Source organism: Drosophila nasuta, chromosome X, assembly GCF_023558535.2.
Source record: "Drosophila nasuta strain 15112-1781.00 chromosome X, ASM2355853v1, whole genome shotgun sequence".
Lineage (NCBI taxonomy): Eukaryota > Metazoa > Arthropoda > Insecta > Diptera > Drosophilidae > Drosophila > Drosophila nasuta.
Genome location: NC_083459.1, coordinates 982,501 through 996,189, shown reverse-complemented (window position 1 = coordinate 996,189; position 13,689 = coordinate 982,501). Strand labels below are relative to the sequence as shown.

The window sequence follows — 13,689 nt, the reverse complement described above, 5'->3', positions numbered from 1 at the left end:
TGTTGCAAGCAGAAAGGTGCTGCTGTTCGTCTATTGTCGCCTTGCCACATAAATTACATTTAAGGCGACGCCAACTAAAGAGTTAAAAAGCGTTAACTTCATTCACAAAAAAATCCCGAGTCCAAAATACAACAAAAAAAAAAAAGGCAGCCTTGAAAACTTTAGCTTTAAACCTTTAAAACGTCTGATGATCTTGATCATCAGCTCATAATCAACATGATAATGTTGATGATGTTGTTGTTGCGCCTACTTGGGCGAAGGCGTGGGCGTGGGCATGGGCGTGGGCGTGTTGCACGTCTCTTGCTGTTGCTGTTGCTGTTGCCAAGGGCTGCGTTGTTGTTGCTGTGGTTGTTGTTGCTGTGGTTGCTGCTAATGGCAGGCAGACGAGACAAGTTTTGACATATTTTTTTGTTGTGCCTGCCTCTTTGTGTGCGTGTGTGTTCGTGTGTGTGTGTGTGTCGCATTGATGAGGACATGAATGAAACGCAAATGAATGAATGCACAGGCAAAAAGACAGTCAGACAGACAGACAGACAAACGGACGGACAGACAGACGGAGTCTCGCTCAGTTAGGGAATGGGAACCTTATAGTTATCATCATCATTTTGTGTGTGTCCTCGCAGACTTCAAATAAACACCAACAAAAAAAAGAAAAAAAAACGAAAGAAAGAGGAACAGACGAGCGTACAAACCTCTTTTTCCCTCTTTTTTTTATGTACTCTTCTTTTTTTTCTTGGCTCACTCTTTTTTAACAAACTTACGATCTCTGGTCGCTGGTTAACCCAGTTGCCTAAATTATGGTTCACTTTGTGCGTTGCAATTACCTGAAAAGAGTTTCGAAAAAGAGATTTCATTAATTAAGATGAAATGAAACAGAAAAAATGCAAATGCAAGTAAATAATAGAATTATTAACTTATGTTATCAATAAAAGGTGGCAAAAGTATTTGAAACATAAAGATTCAAAATTTCAATAAAAAACTTTGAACATTTTACAACTTATTAATAAGACAATTTTGTATTGGAAACATAATAATTTTAGCTGATTCTATATTAATATTCTTTATGAAATGAGCTCAATAAATAATATTTTTTATATTTGTGTTCTTCAAGTCTTATTAATAAGACAATTTTGTATTAGAAAAAGAATATATATAGAATATAATAAATTCTTATCTTAAATACACCTCTGTTATAGGAATGAAATGATACATAATATAATATAATATAATAAAATATAACAATTATTTAAAATAGAACAATTTGTACCACAAAAACAGTTTTGATCTTCTGCAAATGTCATAAGAATAGACAATTCTCCTTATATAGTATATAGCAAAAGATGTGATCGTGACTGATTTGATGGCGATCGAGCTTCAATTGATGACTTAAAAGTAGTTGAGAGAGAGAGAGGTAGAAGAAAAGGCTTCAAATTTGTTGGTATTTTTGGTTGAAGTGAATTTGTAGCTGAATTTCGGTAGCGAACGCGGGATTTGTGGATACGAGCACGAGACACGTCGGTAGCCGATTAAAACGCGTCAAATAACAATTAACAACTGATGCAGATAATCATTGTACAAAAAAAATCTGAACGCGAAAACTTCTACAACACACACAGAGCGAGAGTGAGCGTGAAAGAGAGAGAGAGCGGGGAAGGGTGGGGTGGTTGATATATATATATATATACAATATATATTTGTATGTATGTACGCATGTCAGCAGCATTTGTGATAAACGACAAAATGGAATCAAATCTAAAGCTCCAAAAAGAACGAACAAACGAAATGAAATGAAATAAAACGTGGGTGTGTGTGTATATATAATGTGTACATATAATACCAGCTACTGTGTGTGTGTGTAGTTAACACTATAGCAAAGCGAACAACCATTTTGTACAAATACATCAACATCATCATCATCATCATCATAATTATAAAAATTAAATGCTTCTTGGGATTATTTTTCTTCTACACAAATTTTATCAATTTTATTTGTGGCAGCCGCAGCAGCAGCAGCAAAATAAAGAAAGAAGAGAGAAGAGAGGGGAGGGAGGGGAGGTAGGGAGGTAGATGAGACTATAGTCAGGTGTTATAAGCGCTATAAATTGTTTTGAGCGGCGGACAAGGTTTATTATTATGGGAGGAATAAGAGAATGAGAATGAGAATTACTGCAGTTTTTTTTTTTTTGTTTTTTGGTGTGGCAATGGCGACGTGTCGCGTTTAAATATTGCTAAAGATACTGAAATATATACTGAATATGAAGAATGTTTGCATAAGATATCGCCCCAGAAAATAGCTGCCATATTTATATAGAGACGTAATCAAGTCAGTCGCAAGTCCGCCCCATTCTGATGTGATTTCATTGTCTATTGGTCACAGGCAGCAAAACGTCAGAGCGACAACAGATACAGATACAGATACACATATATGTATATATGGAGATGTGACTGTTCAGTTAAGCGACTTAAGTCGCGCATATAAAGATAAGATTGGGTTATCTTCGCAAATGATATGTACAAAATAATGTGTAGCTTAGTGTTCAAACAAATAGGTGTATAAATAAACGGACGCAGCAGATAAGCCGCAATCTCTTTCTCTCTCTCTCTCCACTTCACTTCCCCGATTTATATATATCCAAGTATAGATATATAGATGTAGATATAGAGCTATATCAGTTAATCGTGCACACACACAGTTGTCATAAATTGTTTAGTTGTTGACTAAACATGTTGAAAGATTTATGTCGCTTATAAAAGGCGTCGTACATACGGCATCATATAATGATTTAAAAGAAATCGGCCATATATATATGGCGACTGTGTATCTGTGTGTGTACTTAGACTATAGTAGATACGATTAGGCAATGGCGTCAGTTAGCTAGTTAGTTTTAAGTTTTAGTGATGGGTGTGACAAAACCTTGAGCTACTTAACGGATATAAGCACAGATCTAGTTAATTAGTGCGTAGTAGTGTAGAGATTTCTCAACTCTGTTTGCGCCCGATAGATTATTATGCATAATGTGGCAACTCAAGCGCTAAACGAAGGCGCAATTCTGGAGTGTAGACTTGTGACAACTAGTGTAGAGTTGCTAAATGGGGGAGTAAATTGATTGGTTTGCGCAAAACTAAGCAATTTTCACAAGTGGAAAGTAGTGGAGACTTTGTGGAGAGTTGTGTAGACTTTCGTGGAAATGCTTTAAGACGCAAAATGGAGGAATTACTTCGAATTGTAGTATATAGAGTAGTGGAGACTTTGCGGAGAGTAGTGTAGACTTTGCTAAAAATACTTTGAAAGGATTAACAGAGCAATTACTTCGTGTTTTAATATTTGGAGTAGTGGAGACTTTGTGGAGAGTAGTGTAGACTTTCCTAAAAATGCTTTAAAAAGTATAAATGAATCAATTACTTCGTGCTTCAGTATATAAAGAAGTGGAGAGTAGTGTAGACTTTGCCAAAAATGGCTTAAATTGTAAAGTCATAGTTGCAGTAAGTAAATGTATGCGCAACGAAGAGCACAGACAACTTTACGAATCGCATCAAGTCACGAAATGTGGAGAGTTGCAACCCAAGTTGGGCGAAAACTTTAAACCAATACGAAGTGACAGCTTTCGATAGTGTAAGGATACGGAAGCCAGGAATCGGGTTCGGGCAGTGGCCAGCGCCCAATACCAAAAAACGAAGCAGCAAAGAGAACCAAAAAAAAAGAAGGAAAATAAATAAAATAAAAATGGCAATAATAAAAGGAAGAGAAGAAATGCCTGTACATATCTACAATATCTATACACACAATATATATTGAGCGCACGTTTATGTAGTATAGCATGTGTATAGGATACATATATATTATATACACACACACACACATACATACTCATGTGCATGTATAAAGCAAAATCCCTACAATAAAACGGGGCGGAGCACAAGTGCCCCAGCAAAAAAGGAAGCAAGCAACAGCAGCAGAAGAAGAAGTAGAAGCTGAAAAAATATCAGGAAAAAAAATGTAACACCGAACGAAATAAATAAAAAGCAAAGAAAGCAAAAAAAAAAATGCGAGAAATGAAAAGCAAAAGAAAAATCTGCCAAGTGAAAAGAAATCGGAGTCGCAGTCAGTGGATGGATAGGGGAAGGGGGGATGGGGGATGGGTTGGGGTGCTGCGACGCCAACTGAATGAAAGGAAAGCAGCGGCAGCAGCAGCAAATCCTGAAGCTCTATCTCTCGATGCGAATGTGTGTGTGTGTGTGTGTGTGAGCACTCGAATAAAATCGAATAAGCATAAAAACGCATGCTATAAGATATGTATGTATAAACTGTATAAGTGTGTGCGTGTGTGTGCTATACATAACATGTAGCTGTGTGTGTGTGTGTGTGTTCGTACACATGTCTAAGCTGCTTGGCTTTGGCTGCGCTGGCATCTCTGGATTTGGGTTGGCTGCGCCTCGAACGCATATTCAATAATGACATAAATAACATGAGACGCACGCTAGTGTGTGCGTGTGCGAGAGTGAGAGAGAGAGAGAGATATAGAGATAGAGGCAGACTCCTTTTGGCTTCGCTGTTGAGTGTTGAGTGCGCTGCTTAGCACCTAAAAGCATGCTACTATTTTTATCATACGTATCTTTCTGCATTTGTGTGCGTGCACTTGATTACATTTCTTTCTTTCGTCTTCGTCTTCGTCTTCGTCGCTCGCTCGTTCTTTCTCTCGACTTTCGCCATTGCTTATTTTTATTTTGTCGCTTCCCTACACACCAACACACACACCAACACACATGCACATGTATATACTTAATATATATCGACACCCGCCCCATTCGTCCTTCTTCTCATCGCTGGTTGGGCGCAAAACTTGTCAACCTTTTGGTCTCCCGCTCCCGCTCCCTCTCCCTCTCCCACTACCTCATCTACTGCTTGCCCTAACCAAGCCGCCCTTCAATTCAATGCCCCCAAAAACGCAAAAGGCAAAAAAAAAGCATACAAGCAGACGAAGGGCGCGCAAAGAGCGCCGAACGAACGAACGAATGAAAGAAAGAGAGAGAGAGAGAGAGCACCCGACGACGCACGAAGCCCTATTGCCTTCACATTGTTGTTGTTGTTGTTGGTGGTGCTGTTGACGCCAGCGCTGACGTTGGCGCTGCTGCCGTTGATGGCTTCCCAATCGAAATCGATGTTGGGTATGTATTGCTACTCCTTCTTCCTCCTCTTCGTTCACGTTTTTTTTCGACAAACCACCCGTAAAGCAAAAAAAAACTTCACTCATTTCGCCTTGGCGCTCTCTCTCTCACTCATACTCTCTCACACACACACAAAACGGACACCAAAAACGAACGAAAAAAAAGAAGAAAAAATCGGCGCTTTAAGACGACGCGATGAGATGCGACGCGACGCAAGGCGACGCTTTAAGGCGCTGTTAACGTCGGCGTCGGCGTCGCTGTCGCTGTCGCTCTGCTCTCAGTGGCTGCTGTAACGGTTGTTCTTAGCCTCCTGTTGTTGTTGTTGTTGTTGCTGCTGCATTGAGCCGAGTGAAAGTGGCGCTAGCGTTTTTATGGCTGTCTGGCTGCTGATTTTCTTCCCCACTCATTTCTATTTTTTTTCTTTCATTTTTTTTTTGCTGTTTTTATAAAAATTCAATACATGCGCTTGCGAGTGAAGAAGGGAGAAAAGGACGACAAAACTGCGCCCAGAGAGAGCGACGAACACAAAACAACAAAAAAAAATGTAGCAGGCGAAGTAAAAAGAAATACTCACACACACACACACACACACGCGTACACATAGAGAGACTTGTACATACATCAAATTGGATTGGATTGGTTTGGTTTTGGGGTACAGTGGGGTAAAGTGGCGTCGATGATTATTGGGTGCTTTTGCTCGCTGCTTTTTCATTTCTTTTTTTTCCTCTTTCTGCTGATTGGGGCACCCCACTGGGGGAGGGTGTCTGTATTTTTTTTGCTTTCTGCTTCTTCGCTTCGCTTTTTCTCTGTTGCTTCATTTAACATATTGGCAGCCATTGGACGCAATTTGCAGGTGACTTTTCTCTGTGAGTGAGTTTGTGTTTTTGCTTTTGCTACTGCTTCTGCTTCTGCTTCTGCTTTTGTGTGTGCTTGTGTTTGTGTGTTCTCAGCACATAAAAATTGAGCGTCAATTGAATTCGATTGGACGAACGCGACGCACGAGCGAACGAAGCTCTCTGTGTGTAGGGACAGCAAAAAAAAATCATATAAAAATCAGAGTTTGGGGATGGAGCAAAAAACGAGGAAGTGCTGTTAACCTTTCAGCCTCATGTACAACATAACCTCACATGCGTGTGCGTATGTGTGTGTGTGTGTGTGTATTATGTACATATGGATTGCTTTCAATATTATTGGCAACGCCTTTACAGGCATCACATTACCCCCCACCACCATCCCCAACTTTCTATATACTCGACTGGTATTGGTTTTATTGGAACGACTTGCGATTGGTTTTCAACCTCGTGCGTTGCCGTTGCCGTTGCGTCTGTGTGCGTGTGCGTGTGCGTGTAATTGGGGCTTCGTGTGACCATTTGCAACACATAATAACCCCAAGGAACTCAGCTGCCAACCATGCAATCGCTTTCAATTCAATGTCAACGCATAGCTCCCGAATTCTGCTTTAGAATTTTACGTAGAAACATTGAGAAATTGCGAACAATATTGATTATATAGTACTATTATCTTGCTCTAGATAAACCCAATTTCAGTTCATACGTTATTTTCTGTCATCAGTAGTAATATCTTTGGCAAACATTCAATGACTCAATTGCCTATTGTTTGGCTACCATTTTTATCTGGCACATTTTGCATGATTCAGATATTTTCCACTGAACATGATTAAGTCTAAATTATTTATCCATGAAGCGATCATTTCTATTTTTTAGGGACTCGCAACTCTTACATCAAATGTTTACGCAACGCGAACAATAAAATCATTTAAATTCATGATTCATATTAAATATTTTGGGCTCTCAAATTGTCAATTGGTTTTAAGGCGTATAATTATAAATTTGTATTATATCTACTACATAATAAATATATAAAAATGAAATGAATGTTATCTGAATTTTTTTATACAACATATTATTTTTTCGTAAAACTTCAATTTCTGAATTTTCTAAATTTTTGTTATTTTGTAATATTGTAATATTTAACTGCGCTTTACTTTTTATTTTAATGTTTCAATGTTTCTGTAAATTGTTTTATATAAAAACATTTTAGTACTATGTAAAAATTAAATATTGAAATACTATTGATTATTTTGTATTATATTCATATGTTTTTAATATTATCAAAATACCTAACTTTACTTATTTATTTACGAGAGTTTATTTTAGTATTGTTTGTAATAGTATTTATTATGCTTACATTTGAATGCTTTTTTTAGTCATTTTAAAATATTTATCTATGAATGTGGTCGTTGGTTGTTCGAAGCTGAATAAAATGTAGTTCGTTTTTCTCCCCACAACGAAATCCTTACAGTGTCCATGCGTGTGTGTGTGTGTGTGTGTGTAGCTACATACATATGTGTGTGGGTACGTGTGTCCATTGGCACCGCCCGCAATCAGCACACACATTAGCTCACCGCATCGCCCTATCTACCCCACTGTACCGCCCATTCATGCGATCGACCATTTTCCGTAGTTGGTGGCCACACACACACACACACACACAAGCGGTCGTCATTCTGTCGTTCTGTCAATATATTTCAACGGGCCAACACACATACGCGACGAGAGGGGCACACACACACACACACACACAGAGAGACGCTTACACACATGCAAGGCAGGCGAACGAATCAGCCAGCACAAGTGGACGTATGTGTGTGTGTGTGTGCGCCAGTCAATAACATCCAATCAGGTTTGTTAAAAATCTATCTATATATGATGTTCATAATGACGACGGCGACGCAGTCGATGTCCGCACACACACACACACACACACACACTCACACTCGCATACGTAGTGAAAAGAGAGCGACGTCAAACGACGACAACGACGACGACGACCCCTCGCCAAAGAACGGACTCAGCTGAGCTCAGAGTGCAGCTACCCTGCCTCGCCACGCTCCGCCCCGCTCCGCATCGCACCCAAGCAAACACACACACACACAAGAGTCTCTTTCATTCATTTGCTCTGCTTCAACGTATCGAACATACATTGAACGCACACACACACACACTCGCACACAACAACAGCAGAGAGGCGTCGTTCATACATACATATGTGTGTGTCTTATCAACTGCAGCAGCAGGGCCCCGCGCTCTCTCTCACACTCTCTCACTCTCTCAGCACTCGCACTCGCATCTCACACACACACACACCACACGGCAGAGACTGGTTGAGAGCGCAGTTAGCACACGCAATGTGAGCTCTTGCTCGCTCGCTCACACACACACGTTCGTTCGCTCGCTCAGCGTTGTGCTCACCAAAAACACAAAAACACACACCAGAGTCGCGCTCACTCACTCTCGCTCACAGAGACGCTCGCTCGCTTGTACTCGTAGTATTCTACTATTCCCACTCAATGGCCCGTTTTGTATTGAGCTTTATTTTTCGAGTGCTTTCTCTGTTGTATTTTATTTTATTTTCTTTGCCTGCAATTTTCTTGGCCGCACCAAAGAAACAACAAAAACAAAAACGAAAAAAAAAGCAACTTGTAAGCCAAGTGCAATGCAGAGCGCAAGAGCGAGTGCAGCCCGAAATCTGTGAGAGCAGAGCAGAGAGGAGAGCGCAACGTTGTTTGAGTTTGTTTTACGGTTTGCTATTTCTTTTTTTGTGAATTGCTTGTTGTTGTTGTTGTTATTGCTGCTGCTGATTGATTTTCCATAATATGAGTGCGCGAGTGAGCGTCACGTTGCTTCGCTTCGCACTCTCCCCGCCTGCTTCAGTGTGTGTGAGTGTGAGTGTGTGAGTGTGTGTTCGTGTTCGTATCGAACGCACAGCCAATAGCAAAAATTTCCAATTGCGTACGATTTTCCAATCAAAATGGCACAGGGAAAAAATCACACACACACTTGCTTGCTCGAACGACAGCTGCGACGCCGGCAGAGGCTGCGGCAGCGGCAGAGAACGACAGAGCAAAGGGGCGTATGAGCTGACAACATGTATACAAGTGTGTGTGTGTGTGTGCGAGGGATGCTAACTCACACATACATACGTGCATACACATATGCGAATATAAAAATAAAGAGGAGCAGGAGCAGGAGGAGGAATAACGGCAACTCCAACTTGCGTCCCAAACACTCAAAAACGAATCGATGCGCACCGACCGTCGAACGAAACGAGCGACCGACAATCCCCCCCGCCCTTCCCCTTTCTACCCCTTACCACCCACCCTTCTTGCCATTGCCTTTACTCATTGAACCACAGAACCGACCCAGGAGCCGAACTGACTCCGACTCCAACTCTGACTCCGACTCCCGTTTCTGACTCTTCTCAGTGTGTCTGTGTGTGTGTGTGTGTGGCTGGCTAACTGTGGCTGTGGCCTGTCAGTTCTCGAGGGCTAGCCAGGACTCATCATGGGCAGGGGCAGGGGCAGGGGTAGGGATGGGGAGGTAGGGGGTCCGAGCGCAGCGACTGCTGGCGCCTTGTGCGCATCTCTGACATATTTCCAATATCATTGGTCGATAAATACCGAAGCAAACGAATCGAAACGAAACGAAATGTACGAAATGCCAGCAGGAGCATATGTACATATATATATATATATATATATATATTTCTATATATATAGTAGAGCCCTACACACACACACACACACGTGCCCAGGGAAGGACATTTGGGGCGCGTCACACATACTCTCAGATATAAAAAAAGAAAAAAAAAAAAATAGCAGGCGAGCAAAAAAGGAAAAGCCAAAACTTGTAAAATTACGAGGTCTCCTATTGCGCTGCTGCTGCTGCTTCTTCTTTCTCCTCCTCCTCCTCTTTCTCCTTCACGCAATCTTGCATCTTCATATGCCACATTTGGTAGTATGCGTTTGACTAAAGAACTCAACTCGAACTCTTTAAAATTCTGTAAATTTGTTTAAGCTTCTAAACGATTCTATTTATATTATTTTATTTTATTGCTGAATAACATCTGTAAATTTCGCTATTACCTTTCAAGAAACATGTTTTGTTAAATCTAAAATGTTAAAACCAAAAATTCATTAGCCAAGCTAAAGTTGTTACTATCGATAGATAAACTAAATAGTTTATAATTTGACAAAATTTACTTATTTCAAAACACAAAACTTGCTTGTGTTAATCAACAAATTTAAATGGCAAATATTAATAATATAAACAAATAAGTTAATACTATACAAAATAAATACTATCGCTAGCACAGCAAACGATCGAAACTTATCGATAGCAATTCTTGATCTTTAGTCAAAGTTTTTTTCCAACTGAATCTTAAATATTTAATTCAAGCTGTCTAAATGGCAATTAACAAAGGAAAGCATAATAATAATCTACTTATCATTATGTCTCCTCGATATGCAGTTATCGATAGTAAGTACTATCGAAATGTGCAATCTTTAGTCAAAGTTGTTTTCCAACTGAATCTTAAATATTTAATTTAAGCTGTCTAAATGGCAATTAACAAGGGAAAGCATAATAATAACCTACTTATCATTATGTCTCCTCGATATGCAGTTATCGATAGTAAGTACTATCGAAATGTGCAGCTAGTAAAACACAAAAAAAGAAACGCTGTCAATACAAGGCGTCGTCCTCGACTCGACTCGACTCGTTGGTTATTTTACAAGCTCCAACATCGACGGTGTCGACGCACTCAGCGAGCACACAGAGCAGCTACCCCTCCCCACTGTTCCCCTCCCCACCTTACCACTCATCACTATCGGGGAATGTAGCTACGAGCGAGCCATGATTGTAACTTCGTCGTCGTCGGTAATAACGAGCAGAGAAGTCTGTGTGGCAGGACGATGTCGAGGACGACGACGACGACGACGACGACGACAATGTCCTTTCACATTTGTCGTTTTATCCGAGACGATGGCAGCAGCCCCCTCGCTCCCCTCTCCCTCCCCTTCGCATCGCATCGCTCCCTACATTGCTGTCGGCTGCCTTCAACCTTTCCTCCTCAGCTCTCTGGGCGGTACAGCTGCCAAATGGGGTGTGGTTGCCCGTAGAGAGGGGGAGAGGGGAACCTCTGCTTGTCTGCGACGCTGTCTGCCCAGTCAGCCCCCTACCCCCGTCCCCGTGCCCGTCCCCCTCACCACGCTGGCTGCAAAGCTGCTGCCAATTTTTATGCGCTCCCTATTTTTATCCGAGTTTCGTTTCGTTCGGTTTTCTTTCTGTTCTCGTACGTTTTCACATTTTTTCCCCCTCTCCCTCCTACTCTCCTCTTCTCTGTGTGTGTGTGTGTGTGTGTGTTTTATTTCCTTTGCCAGCTCCCTAGTCGACCTCCCTCCCTGCCCCCATTCCCATTCCCATTTCCCATTCCCATCTCCCTCTTCTATCTCTGTGATTCCCATTCAGTCGCTCAGTCTCTGACTCTGCCTCTGCCTCTGCTTTGGCTGCTGCTTTATTTTATTTCATCTTCACTTTCGGCTTTTTCGTCTCCTGTTTTTGTATTTTCCTTCTTTTTATTTGCTTCTGCTTCTTCTTCTTCTGCTTTTTTTATGACCGGCTGCTGTTTCTTTCTGACGTATAGATTTTTCCGTGGGAGGAGCCGTATATATTTCGATTCAAGGATATTTCTCGATATGTGTAAAAAGCAAATGAAAAAATTGTTCGTTTCACAGGGAAATATCCAAGGAGCCGAAGTGGGAGGCAAAGACAGAGGGACAAAATGGCGAAAAACTCTCGAGAGCTGCAAGGAGGCAGCTTCGTGTCTGTCTCTGTGTGTGTGAATGAGAAAGGGAGGGTGAGGGAGAGGGAGGGGGAGGGAGGGGGGGACAGCTGCTGTTCCCAGTTCTTGATTGCGCGCGTTAGCAGAAATGAAAATCGAGTAGCAAAAGAAAATCGCGGCACATAAGAAAAATTTATTTCTTTTTCGAGCGCGCAGGATTTCCACCATTCGGTATATAGAGAGGAGGCGCACACACACACACACACACACACACACACACACACACACATACATACTTGTGGATAGAATTCCACTAGCAATAAATTGCCTTTTGCCTTTGGCTTTTTTTCTCTCACATTTTCTCTCTTTCGCTCGCATTCTGAATGTATTTCCTATAGCATATATGTACTCTATATATATATGTACGATTTGCCAACCAATCAACTTCAATCTTTGCTCGCTATTTATTATTAATTCATATAATTTGATGCATATTCAAATTTACCTATGGAAAGTTCTACAGATTTCCTATGGAAAGTTCCACACATACGTTCAAAATTGATAATATATAGTATTTTTAGTTTACGTATGCCAAAGATTTGCTCGTTTTCGATGCCAAGTTCAAGTTACATAAGAAAAGAGCGAGAGAGAGAGCGCTATATCATTCTTGATATTTATTTGATTTGATTTTGTGGTGTTCATCTGTGATCTTAGCTAAACATCCGGTGTTTAACAATCGCACAATGAGCAACAATCGAGCTAAGTTGACTTAAATCATCAGCAGCAGCAGCTTCCTCTCCCTCTCCCTCTCTCTCTCTCTCTCTCTCTCTCTCATGTGATGGTCAGTTCGTTAGTTGGCTCGATTACGATGCTCAGATAATAATCATTAGTATGATCAATTGCCAAGTCGAGAAAACAATGAGGAAAACGAAGCGAAGCAAAGATGAAGATGAAGGGAACGGCAACGGAAAACGCTAACGAATGGGGAAAGGGAGGGGAGCAGAAAAAGTGTTGCGTTTAACTGGTAAATCAGTTGCGATAGTTAAATATATACTACATATATACGATATATTCGTGGAGCGGACGTGGCGGCGGAAAGACACTTAATTGAATTCGATTTGAACGCGACTTTGCCATGTCAATGTAGAACAAACGGAAGTTCAAAATAAATTGAAAGCAATCCCAATCCCAATTCCAAAAAAAACCGAATGATGAAGCTCAGCTCAGCGTCAAATCAAAGCAATCAACGCGACGAAAACAAAGGCAGCAAGAGCTAAAGATACAGCTACAGCTACAGCTACAGTCGCAGTCGCAGTCACAGATACAGATACTTAAGTCTGCAGATACAGATTTTATAGTTTGCTCTTGTGTGGGTTGCTTGGACTGACGACGACGACGACGACGTCGCTTCCTGTCTTCATCATAAAAAATCAAAGTAATAATGCGTGTACTTGCGTTTGCCACTTTATAGATTTATTAGGCACACACACACTCGCACACACACACACACACATACGAGACAGCCACATGAGATTTTTATGCTCAACGGAAATTCAAATTAAAAATGTGCTCCGAAGGGGATTCAGCTTGGCTGCTAGGAGCAGCACTTTTATAGTCTGAGCGAGAGGGGGTTGCAGTTCCCGAGGGGGTTGGGGGTAAGGCATGCATAAGGGCTGACAATGAAGCTCAAAGAGAGCGAGAGGGAGAGGAAGAGGGAAGCAGTGCAAATGATGCGTTCGCTTGCGTTTTAATTTGATTTCTCAGCTCAGTTGGCTTTAGTTGCTTTGCGGTTCAGTTCAGCTCTCAATTTGCATAACATTCGAAACGAGTTTTCACAAGAAAAGCAGCAACAACAACAGCAACAACAACAGCAACAACAAC

At 41.1% G+C, this 13,689-nt stretch overlaps 1 protein-coding gene across 5 annotated transcripts in view; it reads right to left on the bottom strand.

Annotated features, from left to right (window-relative positions):
* LOC132796266 (homeobox protein cut) overlaps positions 1–13,689 on the bottom strand; it is an 87,576-nt gene that overhangs the window by 53,721 nt on the left and 20,166 nt on the right. For 4 of the 5 annotated variants that reach the window (XM_060807370.1, XM_060807367.1, XM_060807366.1 and 1 more), the window contains one exon: positions 762–824. The exons of the other annotated variant lie outside the window; for it this stretch is intronic. In XM_060807370.1, coding sequence (XP_060663353.1) covers positions 762–824 — 63 coding nt within the window. The remainder of the gene's footprint in view (positions 1–761; positions 825–13,689) is intronic. 5 annotated transcript variants of the gene reach the window in all.